Below are 21,438 nucleotides of genomic sequence, written 5' to 3'. Positions count from 1 at the left end.
CAACCCCTCGGTCAAACTTCCCAAAAATTTAACTTTCGACATTTCAAGCTTAACTCCACTACGAACTTCTAAATAAAATTTCAATCACGCTCCTAAGTCCAAAATCACCATATGGAGTTGTTGGAATTATCAAAATTCTATTCCGGAGTCATTTGCACATAATTCGACATCCGGTCACTATTTGAACTTAAACTTTAAATTTTTCATCAAAATTCCATATCTCGGGCTAGGGACCTCGGAATTTAATTCCGGGCATACGCCCAAGTCCCAATTCACGATACAGACCTACCGAAACTGTCAAAAAATTAATCCGAGTCCGTTTGCTCAAAATATTGACCAAAGTCAACTCAATTGTGTTTTAAACATCTAATTCACATTTAAATCTATTTTTCACCTGAAAACTTTCCGAAAAATTTTACGGACTGCGCACACAAGTCGAGTAATGGTAAATAGTGCTTAGATCACATAATTAATCATTAAATTTAAAAATAATATTTTGGGTCATCACATAATAATATAGAAAATGTATCAACCTAAGTAACAATTTAGTAAAAATATCAATTAAATATTAATATAAAATATATTTTAATATATTTAAAGATGTTAAGCAATTAAAAAGAAAAATACTTTAATTAATATTGTTTGATTTACAGACATCGTCATGGAGGTTCTCCTTGTGCATCCCAGACTTGCATCTCTAGATCTACTGTCGCTATAGGCCAACCATAAGTCATCATACATATGGGATGGGCAGTGTTTGTCCCATACATTCCGCACCAGACGTATAGACGATATGTGAGAGCTCATTAGGGACCACACACTCCATCCCCATATAGTTAGACGCCTTCATGATACAGGTTTCTACAAGATCATAGAGATCGTCCGGTTGCAATTCAACTGGGCGTTGATCACGACTATGATAGAGCGGTGGCAACTGGAGACGAACACGTTTCATCTACCCATCGGCGAGGCTACCATCACGCTTGAGGACGTGGAGGTTCTTTTCGGGTTGCCGGTTGATGGATTACCTGTAGCTTACCCGCATGCTCTCAAAGACTATAGGGGATTGCATTACCTGCATATGTTGCAGCGGCTCACCGGATTCCATCCAGTGGAGGAGACTGCATTGAGTGGGGCCAGTCATTTGCAGCTGACGCCCATCCGACAGCATCTGGAAGCGATGTATGCGGAGATTACAGATGATTCACCGCCGGAGGTTATCGACCGGCACACGAGATTGTTGCAGTTGCTGATGTTTGGTGGGGTACTGTTTCCGAACACTTCGAAAAACCTAGTCAACATGAGATTTCTACATCATCTTGAGCAGCTAGATGATTTACCTGGTTATAGCTGGGGTGCAGCTGTTCTAGGTTACCTGTATATGCAGATGTGTCGGGCGTGCACGGGCACCCAGAGAGACGTTGTTGGATTTTTACCGCTAGTGCAGGTGAAAACATAGTCAATTATTTTCTTGATTATAACATACATAGTAAAAACAATACCTTAAATTTTACGTCCACAATCTATATTAGGTTTGGGCCCTGGGAGTGATTCCTGTAGTTCCGACCACTTTTACCACACATCGTTTCGGATGCACCACCTCTACCATTTCTTCCTTTATCTTGTAGATTGGTTGATTGGCGAGGCTACAGATGCGAGGTCGAGGCTCGACATCATCTCCCCTATTGCAGGGATTTGTCGGACATACTTGAAGGCGCGCAGGTACATGTATTCTTAAGTTTACTTGGCCTGGATTTATATGTGTTGCGTTAACTCACGATTCGTGTGTTTAATTAATAGTTCTTATACCTTTTTGATCTTGTACCTTATGAACACTTCAATGTGTGGAATCAAAACAAGATAAATCAAGTCAACATTCAAGTTAAAATGATTCCCACTGAATATGTCCATTTTACAATTGTGGGTGAATATGTATTTTCCCATAATCCACATATTTGTTTTCAATTTTCTCGCACGCAACATCCAATTATAACCTTGAAACCATATACGATAAATAACCTTGTATACTTTCGAAGATGACTCATGAACCACGATCTCACGACACTCTTTTATGCTTTACATTCGCACCGCCTTGCTTAGGCGCGCTTTATCAATAAAAAGCATGCCCTTTGACATCACCATTGCTCTAGATTCATCCCACATTGTTGTCCGAATTTCGTCAAGATCTCTTGTGAGGGCATGTACATCCGACGTACTTGGCAAATGATCAAGGTAGGGAACATACCTTGAATGAATCGACACATGGGATTCGTACACTCTTGGTCTAACGGGAGGTTGAGCATGCTCCTTCGTCAAATCAGGTTCATCACTCTCGTCCTCATCAGGGAAGGGTGTGTCATCTCCAGACTCGTCAGCATTGTTGTCATAATCACTATTATCTTCCAGACTCTGCGCACCTTCTAAATCCCAATTAAATATGTCATCTTCGGGAAATTGAGTAAAGACATGACCTTCAAGTTGCTCATTTTTACTACACAACCAATAAAATTACGAGTTTCTCAAATTCATCCAAAATTTATATATAAACTTTATCACTTCACTTATAAATCATAATGTGTTGATATCCCATGATGCACATTATCTTGTTGGTGATGACTCCCGAATGGACCACCATTATCCAACACACCAAAATTAGGCATATTCCAACTGTCAGTTAGTTCATAACTTAGTAAAATTTATATCTAGCCGGTATCCCCTTGGAATATACGAGTGTTAATACAAATTCTATACATAAAAATAAACATCGTAACACAAAGGAAAATTGAAGTTTACCACTCCGCTTGTGGATTATGTAAACTTGGGGAGAAATTATATACTCGCTCCTCATTCGTCCGTGGAGATAAGTTTAGATCAGGCCAAACTCTTTCACCCAGAACCTGTTCGACTAAAACTGCTACCCGATGATTGAGCGATATCCCTGCTTTGCGGAACCTCATTATTGCAAACGTCTTCAGCCTTGACATACATTTCCAATATTTTATCACATAAAGTTTCCGGTGTTCATCCGGAGTCCTCAAAAAATCTGTCAGAGTTTCATCATCTTCGATATTAAACTCAGTATAACAAGAAACCCCTTGCGGAGTAACAGAATATGGATATCTCCTGGTTACTTTAGTATTCACCGAACGTTCGCACACTCATTTTCTTACATAATAACGATACCAATCTATCGTAACCCATTGTAAGTGGCAACTTAACATGACACTGTAGAGAACAACTATGCCGTACTGAGTTATTCTCCGCCACAACCTCCCCCTCCCACCACCCAATATAATAAAATCCTAATTTTTTTGCTCGTCGGACATTATGACAAAATGCAAAATAACCTAACGAATAAATATTTCGAAAGACTTGAAGGATGTTGAATGTATTTTTACAAAATTCTGAAACTCCTTAAATAAGGAAAAACCCAGCACAAGGGTACAATTATTTGATGTATAACGCTTCCATAATACGCGCTATACCCATATGAATTATTATTGCGTCAGTTAAGTGCAAATGACTTATTGGTGGGGCCACATTCTATATATAGCGCAATTATTCTCCGCGCTATACCTTAACGGACAAAATTATCGTTAAGGTATAGCGCGGTGAATAACCGCGCTATATATAGAATTGTGGCCATTTGTTTTTAACCTATTTGTGTTTCTTGAGTCCAAATGAACCATACTTTGGTTTCGGACTCCTTGAGGTATGCCCTTCCGATGGGTTGTTCTGTTATCTGTCTTTTCCATCCAGTGCCCGCACTGCGTTAGAAATATTTATTTTATAATTTTAGTAAAATAAACTAAAAATTAAATGACCATCCGCTAAAGAATTATAGAAAAACAAAAATGGTGAGGATTAAAGGGAGAGGTACACATAGTACTAAGTGTGCAACTCTCATTTTCACCATTATGTGAACATTCTTATTTAGTAGTTCGTAAATGGCATTTTACTAAGTTGAATGAACCATTGGGGAATGTTTGTGAAAGCTACGTTTCATTTGGCTTTTAACCAACTTACTTCTTTTTTTTTGTTTTCTCGTCCGGGTGTCTGATATTTGCTTTGGGTTCCGACTAATTCGGATTCGCGCGTTCGGAGTCTCACTTTGGGAGTAAAACGCTCCTTACCAAAGATGACTCTATACCCAGTCTCAGACTCGAGGCTTCTGGTTAAAGATAGAGGAGTACTTACCATTTCACTGCAATTTATTTCGTGATTTTTCTATTTAAATTTAGTTTCACGTTTATTTGTCCACCTCTAATTGACTTAGGCAATTTACTTTTGCTTTTTTTCCAGGTTATTATTCAACTTAATCAGATTTTATCATCTTATCACAATACTGCTAATACCTATCATCATCTTATCCTGATAAATAATCTTCATCTAATTACCTCTAATTAAATATCAAAAGAGAAAGAATTGGAAAGAATGTATGCTGTGAATTTATGGAGCTCGATATATATTTGTAAGCATACTCAGTTGAAAAGAAAACTCAATTAATCTGAATTTGTGCTTTGTAAGACCTATTAAAAGGAAATCCTACGAAAATTTGTTCATTCACAAAACTTGTAAGCACTACTATTAAAATCTTTAACAAACTTACAAATATAATCTTGTTTTTTAAAAATAATTAAATAAAATAGCTGAGAAAGGACTTAAGTATATGATTAAGTGATTTAATAAAGTAATAGTATGTATTAATTAACCTTGAATAAGTTAAAGAAATCTATAAACAAACACATTTAACTATCTATATATTAATTCTGTATAAATATTTAAAGCGTGTAAGTTTTTACCGTCAATGTAAAACAAAATTGAGTTTTCCATCCAAAAAACAGGTGACAAAAAAAAGCAATATAATTAAATAGAATGTTAGTACAAATTTAGGTATAGTGACAAAGGGGGATAAGAAAAATGGCTTAAAGAACAAGCAAAGCAATCACCTCTATGAGCGTAGTTGTCATGCAAAAGCAACTCCATCAAAAGAATTGTCATAATTTATCTTTTTAAAATAAACTACTTTTACTATTAGGGGTTGTTATGTTTGAAAACATATTATACTGAAATTAATTTTATTGAAGTTAGTTATGTCGTGATTAGTTAGGATTATCAATTTTACTGTTTTATCTTGAGATTACTATTCTACCTTCTGATAGGTATAAGTTATCCCGATACTATTTTTAATCTTGAAATAACTTATTTCAGGATTAGTAACCAAACAAGAAATATAACGGTACTAAATTTTTATCCAAAAATTATTTTTTCTTATCCATCATGCCAAACAACCCCTTACTCTTTCAAATAAACTAATAATACTAAAGATATACATGGAATGAGAAGCCCTAAATTACAACTTGAGAGTATCCGTAAAAACTTTTCCTTTCTGGAAAACCACTTGGAAATAAAAATTTAAAAGATTGATATTTCACAATATTTTTATGATGAAGAAAAGAATAGAATCAAATTGACAGTATATACCTCGTATTCTCATGCTCAAAATAAATTATATTAAATAAAGTTAGGGGCGGTGGACTTACAAAAAACAAGTCTTTCGATAAGCAAATCAAAAGCTTAGCAAATGCAATATGTATAAAGTCTCCTCTATTAAAGAGATTTGTACTAATTGTCTTCTTAGGTCAACTATCTTTGCAATTTAGTTTTCACACAGTGTTGTGTTCAGTATTCGCATCAGAGTTTCGGCCAATCCAAATTTTATATGTAAACCCTATTTTAAGGGAAATACGCTCCCTATTAGAGTTTTTGTTTTTCCATTTACACACTATTAAAATGTTAGAATTAGCGACGGACAAATGTTATCAACACAAAATTTTAGCTAATTCTAATTTTTTTTTTTAATTTTTTTTAGTGATAGTGCTCGAATCACGTAATTCTGATTAAGAGTTGAGGGTCCATCCACTATAACCCTTGGCAGTTCAGAATACTACTTAGCTGCATATTCGATATATTAGGATAAACATTTAGAATATTTTAGGTCACAAAGCATTTATTTTATCTTTAATTAACTAAAAATTTTAAAAAGGGATTGGTATAGGGTGACAGAAGGATGAACTGATTCTGAGTTGACTCAATTCAATATATTAAAGTAAAGTCCAGAATTGTTTAATTTATTAATTAATTATAGTGCCATTTATGTTACTATCCTGCGTCTTTCTCATTCTTTAATTTTGTTTTTTATTTTTTGGATTAAAGTATCTTGTTTAGTGCCTTGACAAACCTACTCTGATTCTTTACTAATAAAGCGATTACCAAAGTCAACTAATTGTTGGCTTTGTGGAAATAGTGCGACCTAAAACGAGTAGACAATTTAGAAGTTTTAAGTTATATGTATTATTTAACTTTGCTTATATTCCTTTAATTTTCCTAAGGCTTCTCCAACCTCACTATTTTTTACATTAAAATGGTGAAAATTAGCTTCAACCCATTATACTATTTTTTACACCAAAAAAGAATATCCCTTTTATATTTTTCTCTCTCTTTTATATTATATTATTTTCTTTTATTTAAATTTTATTTTTTATTTCATAAAACAAATCCTTTTCTTTCTTTTTTACATATTCATCCCATACAATTCATATTTCTTTCTTATATAACCATTTAATATAAAATTATCTTATACCATAAATTTTTAAATAATATAAATTGTAAGCAAATATTATACATTATACATATTAATGGATAATTCAAATAAAAGTAAAATTATTTATAAAATATAATTAAATAAATATTATATTATGATAAAATTTATTTTAGTTTTTACATAGATATTCAACTTTCAGGATCAATATATTGCTCTCATAAATGCTCTATTAATGCATTATGAAGTACAAAATGAGCATCTTTGTACAATTATAACTTATAATAAAATTAACTTACAATTTTATATAAAAATAACATATGCAAAAATTAATTTATAAAAATTATACACCAAAATTAAGATGTAAAATTAATATAATAAAGATGTTACATAAAAAATAATTAGGTATATTAGGGACCTAAATGAAAAAAGTAAAATTTATTATATGTTAAATTAAAAGTGTTATGTTATTGCATTAAAAAAGTATGTGATAGCAATGAGAACAGAGGTTGTGGAGCATATATATGGTTTTGTCAAGTGTCAACTATATATATCTACGTGGTGGAAAAAAAAACTATATATCTACTTGAGCTTTTATAGCACAACTCTCCAACTCAGGACTAGAAAATGGATAAATAGCTTGTATATACCCTTTCGTCCCATTTTATATGACGAGGTTTAGCACAAAATTTTAAAAAAGAAAACTTAAAAAACTTATAAAATTTATAGCCATAGTACATAATTTGTAATCCAACAAATGCACTGTGTATTGCTACTCAAAATGGTCAAATTGACCCATAGATCGTGAACTAAAAGAGATCGTTCAAAACAAAGAACAAAAATATTCTATCGATAAAAAAGAACACTCCGATGACATGCCCTAACATGTTCAACTAGACCAGTCTCCAAACTATATATATATATATATATATATATATATATATATATATATATATTATCTGCTAAAGTTAAATTACATGGTTTGTTACAACCACCTAGTAGTGGCAAAGTTAGAATTTTTATTAAGAATAATCAAAATATAAAAAAATAAATACACGAAGAAGCTAATGAAATTTATCATATAGTGTATTATATAAATAATTTTTTGAACTATTTGTACGGTATAATGTTTTCGGTAAGAGGTGTCAATTAATATTTATCCTTTAGGACTATGACATATTTGGACTATCCTAGGCTTTTACTAATTATACAAAGCTTCTTATTTTATGGGATCTAAATATTTGGTCTTGCTATTTCAACTAGCGTCAGAAAAATGTCCATTCTTTCTCTTTTCAACCCCCCCCCCCCCCTTCTTTAGTTAGAATAAGGACAACCACTTTGGTGTATAAGATAGGATAATTAGAAGCTAATTATGTCTAATTATCATCTATTGAATTATTACTTGTTTCTGAATTAAATTTGATTAATCCCCTCTTTATTAGTGGATGCAGCTAGTTACAATTTATAATGCTTTTTTCTTGGGGTTTCTCAAATCGGTTCGGATCTCTCACCTAGGGAGGTAGAACGCTACTAGAGTTCAAACCCAAAACCATTAACTAAGAATAAAATCACTCCACCACAACCTTTATTGGTTACGGACAAGCTTGTTGAGGATAAAACCAATTAAATCAATGATAATACTATACGGTATTTATTCAAATTAAGTGTAAAAGACAACAAATATTTTATGGATATAAAGGAAGATTGGCCCAAGTGAGTTGGTCATATTCTTTGGATTTTTTGGTAATATTCGTGGTATTTGGAACTGGGTTCTGTGATTTTCTGTCTTTTTTCTTTGTTTGAAAACAAATATTTTAAAATTTATCTTAATTGAATTTGTCATTCCAAGAAAATATCTGCTGTTTTCAAGTTCCTAGTACTGAGTTTTGATAGTGCTAGCTAGCTTGTCATCCCAAGAACACCAATAATTGGATGGTTTATTAATGGATAGAATAAATTAAACAAAACGAAAATAGAGAAGAAAGTAATTAGAAAATTACTTTCCTTCCCTTTGTTTTGTTTAAAGGAGGAAAGGAATGCACGATTAAACCACCAAAAAACTTCTATCCATCAAATTTCATTCCTCAAGCTAAGAAAGAGGTTTAACGAAAAGGGAGAAAATAAATATTTAAATTGCATTCAATCCCCCCTTTTTTAATAGCTCACTAACTAAAAAAGGTCACATACCTTTTTGTGTGGTCATCATGTCTTTCTTAATAAAGAAATATTTCCTTTGATGACGTTCTTAGAATTGAATCAACAACTCACCATACATTCATGAGGATGAATATGAATTTTCATGAATTGTACGTTAGAGGGCCACTTGTAACATGCATGTCCTCAAAGGCTAAGGATCATTTCTCCTTTTTCTAGTTGTGTAGTGCAAAATTCAAATATTTTAATTTTATGAGTTTTGAATTTTAGCACGACAACTTTAAGTATCATAAATCAGTTCTAAATTTAATGTATATAATATATACATATAGGGTTTTGGAGGCCTCGGGTGTGTTCCGAATGGATTTCAGGCCATTTTCCTAAGTTTTGGAATGCTGTCAGTTGGTATCTGGTTTCCTTATTCGCGATCGCGTAGAGAAAGTCACATCATTCTTACAAATCAATCTGGAATCACTCGAAAACCAAAACTGACAATACATGTAAGTCATAACACACCATATGAACAGTAGTGTAGGCATAATTTTTCACAAAAGGTGTCAATTAATGTTTGAAGAAATAAACAAAAGAATAAATCACTATAATTATATGTGGTATCATTTTCTATATTTATACCTAATAATTTCATCTTTCTATATGTATATTTAGTAAAATTCTGGGCCTATCTACCCCTGCATATGAAGCTACTCATGATCTCAAAACGATCGGCCGGGTCTTTCTGATTCTATTGAAAGAGTTTAGCCAACATACCTTAAATTAGCCCCTAAATCCAAATCATATATATATATATATATATATATATATATATATATATATATATGCCCCTTAATAATACTACGACGATCCACTACACTAAACAACTTCATTCTACTATACCTTTAACCACCAACCATATTTGCTAAAAAAAAAAAACTCCCTCAACCCAAACCATATATCCGGACTTTTACCGAGCTCCGCCATTTATGTGTGTGTGTGTGTGGGGGGGGGGGGGGTATAATGGTGTAAAAGAAAGAAAAGGAAAGGATTGGAGGAGTGTGGAGAAAAGATGATGGGAAAAATTATGAAGAATATTTGAAGAAAACATTCCTCTTTTTCTCCTTTAATTTCCTGTGATTTGTGACTATAAAATTGTATTTATTACGAGAATGCATGGGAGCCACGTAGATAGCGAATTAGATTCCAACGGCTACGTCTCCAAACTAGTAATAGGACACGTTATGAACATTATGGGACTAGGGGATTTCTCTTTTGTTCGTTTTGGTCCAAGCATTTAACTCGTTCTTGTTCTCGATAGAAGCAGATTCAAAATATAAAGTTATCTGAATTTAAAATAAACATGATCTGTCGTATAGTCATATTTTCAAAACTAATTTCTTTTGATAATTAAAATTTTATTATCACTTGAAAATATTTACATGTATAAATAAAACTCCTAAGTTTGGACAGAAGGCCCCAAACTCAGTACAAAGCTAACTCATTCTACCTATATCTTCATTCATGCTATGGGTAAAAATTTAAGTATTGCATTTCTTTTCTCATTTGTAACTGTATATAGCCTCTACAATGTACTTTTTGAATTAGTTGTCTTGTGATGTCTCCACTGCTTCTCCTCTCTTGTTGAAAGATTCTGTGATTCCTTTCTATCCACATATGATACACTGCTCCTGCCATACTAATTCTATAAACCTCAGCTTTTGATCCCTTACCAGTTACATGTTTTGTGGCCCACTCAACTTCTTCCTCCCAACCATATACCTGCCTTGCGATCCCCTGCCATGCTAGTAATTTTTCCCATATGTCTGTTGAGTATTTACAAGTAAAGAAGAGATGTTTATGATCCTCCATATCCTGATCACACAAGGGAAATGTTTGGTTAACTTGTATCCCCCATTTACTTAATCTGTCTTTGGTATATAATCTTTCTTGAAGTGCTAGGTAGAATATGAATATCCATTTCGGGCAGCCTTTGTTATTACAGATCAATCTTCTCCAGCTTGCTTTTGGGAACTCCCCTCGCAATTGGTTATAAATGGTTCTGATGGTGTATGTTCCTGCTGTTAGAACCTTTTCTTTTTTCCAAACCAACCTCATCCAGATATTTTGCAGCATGTAATATCTTATGTACTATCCATGAGGCTTGCTTCGCTTCCACTGTCTAAGGAACCCTCCCTTTTATATAGTATGCATGCACCCATTGTATCCACAATTTATCCTTCTTTTTGCATACATTCCATAAGTGTTTCAGCAAGGCCGCTTTGTTCCACACACTCATATCGGTGATGTTGAGTCCCCTTGTTGATTTTGGTCTGCACAATTTGTCCCACACCACCAGAGCTTTCTTACTTGCATTTGTATTATCACGACCCAAAATCCAACTAGTCGTGATGGCATCTAACCCAACCCGCTAGGTAAGTCAACTTTCAATTATCCAATTCCAATAACGATTATTAAAGTAATTTAAGTGAATAAACATCTTAATCTTATACATCCCCCAAGAACTGGTAGTACAAATCATGAACTTCTAAGAATAGAGTATACAAAGCGGAAATGAAATAAATACATAGTCTGTTTGAATAATACATAAACAGAGCTTTTATCCACACAAATCAGGCCCTCGGCCTCACTCAGTCATCAATCTCTCCAGTCTCTCGGGCTCACAATGTCATGAAAAATAGCCCAAAATGATGATATGATGTATCAATAAATAACAACAGAGACTGAGATATGATATACAATGAAATGAATATGACTAAGTATTAATTTTTAATTTAACACAATAATTCACAGCAATATGACCTCTGTGGGTCCCAATAATACTAGCACATAGCCTCAACATGAATTTTAATATGCTTTTCAGCTCAATTTCTTTAACACATAAAACCGCATGGAAAATGCCAAGATTATTTAACTATACAATTCCACAGAAATAATTATGTCACAATTTCTATAGTGCACTCCCACACGCCCGTCACCTAGCATATGCGTCACCTCCCAACAATTTACAAAATACATATATTCATGGTTCATACCCTCAACTCCAAGATTAGAAGGGCTACTTACCTCAATCCGAGCAAATTCTTTATTCCAATAAACCTTTTCCTCGTGATTCGGCCTCCGAACGCCTTGAATCTTAGTCAAAATAATTTGATACAATCAACACGAGGTATAGGAATCAATTCCATATGAAAATGCTAATTTTCCATAAAAATCCGAAATTTAGCTCAAAAATTGCTCGTGGGGCCCACATCTCAGAACCCCACAAAAATTATAAAATCCGAACACCTGTTCTGATACGAGTCCAACCATACAAAAATTATTAAATTCCGACATCGGATTGACCTTCAAATCTTCATTTTACATTTTTGGAAGATTTTATAAAAATCTAATTTTTCTTCCATAAATTCATGGATTCATGATGTAAATGAATATGAAATCATGAAATATAATCAATATAGGATAAGTAACACTTAATCCAATATTTTTCCGTAAAAATCACCCAAATATCGCCTAAACCGAGCTCCATAAACTCAAAAATGAGTAAAAATAGCAAGAACCCCGTTGTATAGACCCTTAGTTGTTTTGGGCGTCACATGTAGTGTGGGGCGCTGCCTGTGGCGCAGTTTCCAGCATCCCAAAATTCCCAGCGCCAGGGCTAGCGCCCCACGCTACCCTGGGCGCTCGCGGCGACGGAAAATCGTTCCCGACACGGAAATAAGCATAGCTCTCTCATACCATGTTTGAATTCAACGATTCTTTTTTTTATGGCTCCATAATTTCAATACGGATCTAATACTTTAATAAAAACTGAATTTGGAGCTCATTTGCTTAATGTGATACCATATATTCTTGAAGAATCGACATCGAGCATTCTAGGTTCGATGCTGAAACATAGCAAATCAATCCGGAATGAACTCAAATTTTGCATACAAGTCATAAATGGAATAACAAAGCTATTCCTATTTTCGAAATATGATTCCGACCTCGATATCAAAAAGTCAAACTCCCGGTCAAACCTCCCAAAAATTCAACTTTCGGCAATTCAAGCCAAATTCCACTACGAACCTCCAAAAAACTTTTCGGACACGCTCCTAAGTCCAAAATTACCATACGGAGCTATTGAAATCATTGAAACTCCATTCCAGGGTCGTTTACACATAAGTCGACATCCGGTCACTATTTTAACTTAAGCTTTAAACCTTGGAACTAGGTGTTCCAATTCATTCCAAAATCTCACTTGACCCGAACCAATTACCCTAGAAATTCATACAACAACTGTAAAGTACAATTTGAGAAGTAAATGGAAAAACAAGGTTGTAATACTCAAAGCGACCGGCCGGGTCGTTACATGTATCCTTTGTTCAAAGAAATTTCCTACATATGGATTCAACAGATTGAATGACTTTCTTTGGTAAAGGAAAGATCTTCGACCAAAAGGATTGTATAGAAATCAATACACTCTTTATCAATTGTAATCTCCATGCATAACTCAAAAACTTCATAGTCCACTGTTTCACTCTCCCCAGCATTTTATCCAATAGAGGCTAACATTGACTAACTGATAGTCTTTTTGAACTCAAAGGCACTCCAAGGTATCGAAAGGGAAGTTCACCTATTATAAAATCAATTTTCTAGAGGATCTCTTCTTGTGCATCTACTGATACTCCATCAAAGTACACACAACTTTTGTTTTGGTTTGCAACAAGTCCTGAAGCTTTTGAGAAATTCTGGAAGCATTCATACAACATCTGTATAGATATCACATCTCCTCGAAAGAACAAGAGCAAATCATCTACAAAACTGAGCTGAATGATACTCAATTTTTCACATCTAGGGTGATAGTTAAAATTTGGCTGCTCTTTTAGTTTTTTCAGTATCCTTGTCAAGTATTCCATTTCTAAAACAAAAAGTAGTGAATACATTGGGTCACCTTGTCTCACTCCTCTCTTAGCTGCAAATGGTACATTTGGATTTCCATTGATAGTTATGGAATATGACACTGTTCTAATGCACTCCATGATCCACCCTATAAACTCTTTATGGAAGCATAAGCCTATAAGTACTTGTTCCGGGAATACCCATTCAAGGGAGTCATACGCTTTCTGCATGTCGATCTTGATTATACATCTAGGCGAGATCCCTTTCCTACCATAACCCTTTACCAACTCATGGATGAGTAGGATGTTATCTGTTAAAACTCTGCCGGGGACAAAAGCTGCTTGGCTATCATCTACCAAAGTATCCATCACTTGCATCAATCTACTTGTTAATATCTTGGAAATAATCTTGTATAAGATGCATGTATTCCATGATCGAAGCTGGATTCTTAACTTTGAGGATTAAAGTAATTGTTGTAGTGTTTATTGGCTTATACATCTTTCTTGTACTAAAGAAGTCCAGTACTGCTTTTACAATCTCTTCACCAGTGATATGCCATGCTTTTTTTAAGCAATATGCATTGAAACCATCCCCTCCAGGTGCTTTCATGTCATCAATCCCTTTCAGTGATTGAATTACATCCTATTTTGTAAAAGGAGTAACAAGTTGTAGCTGCTGGCTTCTAGTAAGAATTGTTCCATTCTTTATCCACCCAGGGTGAATAACAGGTACACTTTGACTTGCATTCCCTAGTAGCTGTTTGTAAAACCCAATTAGTTCATCTTCAATACTCTTTGGATTTGTAAGCACGTTTCCATTACTATCTGTGAGCTTAGTTATCTGATTCTGCTCCTTTCTCCCTTTCGTGCTAGCAAAGAAATATGCACTATTTGTATCCCCCAATTACAACCATTGTACTCTGGATTTCTGTTTATAAATTGATTCTTCAATCTTATCCCATTTCTCAAGTTGAAACATGAGGTTCTTTTCCTCTTCAAACATACTGTTTGGGGTATTGGAATTCATCATTCTCCCTTATGTATCTTTCAGCTTCTCTCTGATGTAGCTAATCTTCTATGTTATATTAAAAAATTCCTTCCTATTCAAATTCTTCAAAGATGATTTTATATTTTTCAAATTCTGCCATATAGCTGTCATATTTCCTTCATGAAAGACCAATTTGCCTCTACTATCTTCCCAAAATCAGGATGATCTGCCATACAGTTGTAGAATTTAAAAGGCCTCTTCATTTAATCACAGTTTTTCTCAACCTCTATACCCATTGGAGAATGATCAAAGAACAATGAGTCCATCACATGAACGTGTAGAGGAGGCATAGTAATCATCCAATGGTCATTCACAATTTCCCTGTCTATTCTACTAAAAATATTACTATTTGTCCATGTATATGATTTACCAACAGTTGGTAATTCTGTCAAACTACAATCTTTCATCAAAGCTCTGAAGTCCTTAGTTTCATGATCTTGCACTTCTCTGCCATGAACTCTATCCTTAGCCCCCAAAACTGCATTGAAATCCCCTATTATCAACCAAGGTCCCATAATTTGGCCCTCCATGTCCCTATGCATATCCCATAAAGGTTTACTATCTTGAATAGTATGCAGCCCATAAACTAGTGAGAAGTGAAACTCCTTGGTGCTGTGATGAACTTTAACATGTCCATGGATAATCTGAGCAGACATCTCCATGACTGTAAAACTTAAAACATTTGGATTCCAAATTACCCATATCCTACCCTTGCATGAAGTTGACACATTATGACACCAATTCCACCCGGCATAATTCTCCCTATAATCTGAGCAGCTTTTATATCATGAGCTCAATGCTCACTTATTGATATCATAGTCACCTTAGTTTCCTTTAAAAATACCCTTAACTCCTTATGCTTAAACACCTTATTAAAACCCCTTACATTCCATGTCACTATCAATCTAATACTTTGGAATGATTTTGTGGTAACACCTCTGTCTCAACCCCTCTACTTGAACTACATTTTACCATTTTAGTTCCTTTGAAGATTTGTTCTTGACCTGCTTCAACTAAAGTATTAAAACCAATAAGAACTATTATATGTTGATATTTTTTGCCCTTTTGCTGCTGATTTACTCTTCACTTGTTGCTATACATCCCCACCTTCCATCATTTGATTTTGTATACTGTGGTTCTCAGTATTCTTGTCTGGCATCTCCCTTTGAGCTAGGTTCTGTAATTTACCTTCAACATTAATAGGCTTCCATTCTGTCCTCTGTTTTGGGGCTTTCATGTGTTGTTGTTTGCATATCTTGTTCTCCACCATTGCTGCTTGGGGATGTTATTTTTGGCAATTATGACCAATTTACATACACCTTGCACAATATGTGATCTTTCAGTCATACCATATTTCATGCACAATCATTATTCCTTTTGGATCTTTCATTTTGATGACATTTGGAAGCTCCCTGGTTACATCAATCTCTACAAGAATTCGTGCATTTGAAATCTTATTTGCATTTGACGTACAAGCATCAACATATATGGGTTGACCCAAACCACTCCCAATTTTACTTAATGCATTTGCACTCCAACAACTCAATGGGAGATTAGGCAGTTTTACCCATACTGGAATTGTTTTCAGGTCTTCAGCATCAAAATTGAAATCTGCAGTCCAAGCTTTGATAATGACTGGTTGATTGCTCAACATATGAGGTCCTGAGTACATCACCAAATTCTTCTCTTCCAAACATAAAAAATTAATCACAAAATACCCAGCATTATGATAATATAATTTTGGTTTTGTGTTGAACTCCCTTTGTGCTGCTACGAACCTCTCCATAGCCCCAATTGTAGGTGAGCCACCAACAACATATGCTATTACAATATATTTTCATTTTTCAATCTTACTTTCAATATCCTCTTGTACCAATTCCACAATCGTCTCTCCCTCAACAATCGCAGGAGGTATAAAAGTCAGATCCATGCCTCTTGCTGCCATTTTGTTCTCCTCAAATAGCGTCGACCATGCCTTTCCTTCTGGTTCTAGTTGTAACTTATATTGTGCTCCCCCAATGTGAGTTACTGTTTCATTGGATTTGTCACTTTGAGTTGGCTTCAATTGTGGATCTATCCCTTTAATCTGCATCTTCCCTGTTTCCTTTGAGCTCAGATCAGTCTGCATGTGCACCGTAGTTATCCATGGGGTTCTGGTACCTTCACTTCGCGAAGGAAGGGTTGGCCAAATCTCCGAATTATTTGTTGCATATTCCTTTCCCTTGGTACTTGTTGGTTCCTCAGTCACTTTCCTTGGGTTAGTGATGGAATTGCTTCCGCCTACCCCGTCTTTGTCGATGAACTAGCAATATTGCCTCCAGTCGCTAGGATTTTTGGTGTTACCATACGTAGTGCTTCTGAGTTCCTTCCCTCCATGAAATTGCTGTCTTCCTCTATCAATTGTTTTGTAGCTTTTGACGGTCGACCTCGTTCCCTACCCATTTCCGGTGAGCGCAAGTTAGCACTTCATGCTAAACATGAGCCGAGAGAGAAAGGAATGGTTTCTTCAAATAAAGAGTTATTTTGCTCGTTAGCTATTTATTTTCAAAACTATTTACACATGTATAAGTGATTCTAGTCTAACAGAGTGAGTTTGATTGAACTTGTCGAACTCGCTCGAAATCTGTCTTAGCTTAGAATTATACCCTCCAAGGATCTCCCCACCCAACCCGTTATGAGGAGCGAATGCAGTGCAACTCTTCAGTAATAGATTTGTCTAAATTTAGTATCTTCGATGCGAATTGCATATATATAATAAAAATCTATTAAAGTTTTAATAAATATTTAATTTGAATTTCATAGTATTTTAAAGGAAAAATACATAAGTACCCCCTAAACCTATGACCAAAGTTTCAACTACATATTTTTCCTTTACGAGAGTTCTATTACTCCCTAGTAGTGTATATTTTGTCATAACAAGTGGAATAAGTATTTCCTTGAAATGTCATAACAAGATTTTTCTTAGGAGGTGAAACACACACTTGCCTAGCAGTGTATATTTTGTTACTCTTTTTTCTCTCTCTCATTATGTTCCTTATTTTGATATATTATTCTATTCTTTCATGATTAATAGTAACAATATGACAACAATGAAGTCCAAAATTTTAATTCTCCGATTTGGATTTCGGTTCAAGATAATATTCACGTATGGTAATTTTTTTGTCATTGCTGCTGCTGAGTTTTTAAGAAAAGGACTGTATATTTTCGAAAAGAAAGGAAACAAATGTTAGTGTAAGTTAATTTTATAACTAATTAAGTGTACTATCCATTAAAAAGATGACACATTTACATATAATCAAATTTGCTAATCCAAATAAGAATAAACCCGTAAATAATTGAGGAAAAAGTACCAATCTAAAGTTAAGAAATAAATCTTCAAAGGAACGGTGTTTCATAGGATCAAACGTTCCCTATTTATAAAGGTATAAATACATTCAAAGGTTATAAGTTAATGTACTTCTTAATTGAGTATATAAATACAAAGTACGTTAAATGGACAGACAAATACATTCATCTCAATCACGTGCATTCATCTCATAACACTCCCCTTTGGATGTCTATTTAAAAGATAATGTGCCTCGTTAAAATCTTACTAGAAAAAACCCAGTGGGAAAAAGCCTAGTGAAGGAAAAAGAGTACACATATATTGTAATACGCATTGAGTGCTGCCTCATTAAAAACCTTACCAGAAAAACTCAATTGGGACAAAACCTTGGTTAAGGAAAAAAGAGTACAACACGTATTATACTTTCCCCGATGAAAACTTTATTTGATATCTCGGAGACGATGCATTCCAATCTTATGTTTCAGCTTCTCAAATGTTGATGTTGGCAATGCCTTTGTGAACAAATCTGCCAGATTATCACTTTAACGAATTTGTTGAACATCTATCTCACCATTTTGTTAAAGATCATGCATGAAAAAGAACTTTGGTGAAATGTGCTTTGTTCTGTCTCCTTTGATATATCCTCATTTTAGTTGAGCTATGAAAGCAACATTATCTTCATACAATATCATTGGAATCTTCGTTTTTAAAGAAAGACCACACAGTTGTTGAATGTGTTGAGTCACTGACCTCAACCATACACACTCTCGACTAGCCTCATGAATAACTATTATCTCTGCATGATTGGAAGATATAGCAGCTAAAGTTTATTTTGTTGAACGCCATGAAATAGTTGTACCTCCACAAGTAAATAAATAGTCTGTTTGAGATCGGGCTTTATATGGATCAGACAAATAACCTACATATGCATAACTAGTCATTTGTGAATCAGATTCATAAAAAGAAAATAATTTCATATCAATAGTCCCTCGTAGGTATCTAAAAATATGCTTAATACCATTTCGGTGTCTTGTTGTTGGAAAGAAACTAAATCTTGCTAATAAACTTACTGCAAAAGTTATGTCTGGTCGAGTATTATTTGCAAGATACATTAGTGCCCCAATTGCACTAAGATATGGAGTTTCATCACCAAGAAGCTCTCCATCATTTTCATAAGGTCGAAATGGATCTTTATTTATATCAAGTGTTCTCACAACCATCGGGGTACTCAATGGATGTGCTTTATCCATATAAAAACGCTTTAGGATAATTTTGGTATAAGTTGATTGATGGACAAAACTTCCATCTTTCATATGCTCAATTTGTAAACCAAAACAAAATTTTGTTTTTCCAAGATCTTTCATTTCAAACTCTTTCTTCAAACAGTTTACTGCTTTTGGAAGCTCCCCAGGAGTTCCAATGATATTTAGATCATCAACATACACAGCAATTATAACAAATTCAGGTCCATACCTTCTTATAGGTACGCAAGGACAAATTGGATCATTCTTATACCCTTTTTTTAGCAAATACTCACTCATGTGATTATACCACATTCGCCTAATTGTTTCAATCCATATAAAGATTTTTGAAGCTTTATTGAACAAGTTTCCTGAAAACTTTTATTAGTTTTAGGAACTTTAAGCCCTTCAGGGATTTTCATATAAATTTCGTTGTCTAATATGCCATACAAGTAGATTGTGACAACATCCATCAGACGCATATCAAGTTTTTCATGGACTGCCAAATTTATAAGATACCTGAAAGTGATTGCATCCACCACAGGAGAATATGTCTCCATATAATCAATGTCTGGTCTTTGCAAAATTCCTTGTGCCACAAGTCGTGCTTTATATCTAACGACTTCATTTTCATCATTTCGTTTTCGTACAAAAGCCCATTTGTATCCCACTGGCTTTATTCCTTCGGTGTTCGGAATATACGTCTGAATACTTCACGTTTTTCAAGTGACGCTAGTTCTGCTTGGATAACATCTTTCCATTTTGGCCAATCATTTCTCTGTCTACAATAATATTATTTCGGTTCCACCATTTTGGTTCAAGATCCTCATCTTGTTGCATTATCTCAACAACTACATTATAAGCAAAAATGTTGTCGACAATAATATTATTTCGGTTCCACTTTTCCCCCGTAGAGACATAACTTATTGAGATCTCTTCATTCTTATTATTTTCAGGTACCTGGACCTCCTATGAGGTCTTATCATTTGTTATGTCACGGGGATCGTTTTGAGCAATTGCCTTCATATTATGATCTCCTAGATCATTTGCTCCTTTTAGATTTCGAGGACTTTTATCTTTGGAACCAATTGGTCTACCACGCTTCAAGCGTGGCTTAGACTCATTTGTGTTTATAGATTGTCCAACCGAGACATCAATTCGAACATGATCATTAGCAGCTGGAATATGTGACTTAGTCACCTATGGTAGGTTAGTGAATGCATCTGGCAGTTGATTTGTAATATTTTGCAAATAAATTATCTTTTGAACCTCGTGTTCACATTGAATTGTTTGAGGATCTAAATGAGATAGTGATAATGCATTCCAATCTATCTCTTTTTGTAATTTCTTATTTTCTCCCGCTAATATTGGGTATACTGATTCATCAAAATGGCAATCAACAAATCTTGCTGCAAAAATAAATCTCCAGTCATAGGTTCCAAATATTTTTGTAACGACCCGACCGGTCGTTTTGAGTATTTACGCTCCTTTCAACTATTTGAAGTCTTGAATAACTTTCTACGAGGTATTATAACTTATGTGAATTGTTGGTTTTAGTTTTAAGGTATTTCAGAGTTAGCTTGGAAGAATAAATTTCATGTTGAAAGCTTAAGTTGAAATACTTGACCAGATATTGACTTATGTGTAAACGACCTAGGATTCGAATTCTGATAATTCCAATAGCTCCATATGGTGATTTTGGATTTAGGAGCGTGTCCGAAAAATTATTTGAATGTCCGTAGTAGAATTAGGTTTGAAATGGCAAAAGTCAAATTTATGAAAAGTTTGACCGGGGCGGTTGACTTTTTGATATCGGGGTAGGAATTCAGTTCTGAAAATTTTCATAGCTCCGGCTTGTGTGCAAAATTTGAAGTCAATCGGAATGTAAAAATTGGAAATTTTTAAGTTCTTTAAGCTTGAATTGGGGTATGATTTATGGTTTTAACGTTGTTTGATATTATTTGAGGTTTAGACTAAGTCCGTATAATATTATAGGACTTGTTGGTATAATTTGACAGGTCCCGAGGGGCTTGGGTGTATTTAATTTTGGAATATTGGCTGAGAGACTAGTAAGGTTAAGAAATTTAGGAGTTTGACCTTGGTCAATATCGGGTCAAGACAACCTCTTTTCAGTATTTTGAGTACGCGAGCAGATCCGTAGCATGTTGTATAATTAA

General features: G+C 34.4%; 1 protein-coding gene across 1 annotated transcript; it reads left to right on the top strand.

Annotated features, from left to right (window-relative positions):
- The first annotated feature begins 916 nt into the window (after positions 1 to 916).
- LOC104111789 (protein MAIN-LIKE 2-like) lies at positions 917 to 1,459 on the top strand. The gene has a single exon (XM_009621555.1). It carries the CDS (start codon positions 917 to 919, stop codon positions 1,457 to 1,459), a length of 543 nt encoding a protein of 180 aa, XP_009619850.1.
- Positions 1,460 to 21,438: the final 19,979 nt, after the last annotated feature.

Source organism: Nicotiana tomentosiformis, chromosome 1 (genome assembly GCF_000390325.3).
Source record: "Nicotiana tomentosiformis chromosome 1, ASM39032v3, whole genome shotgun sequence".
Classification (NCBI taxonomy): domain Eukaryota; kingdom Viridiplantae; phylum Streptophyta; class Magnoliopsida; order Solanales; family Solanaceae; genus Nicotiana; species Nicotiana tomentosiformis.
This window is presented reverse-complemented; position numbering and strand designations above follow the sequence as displayed.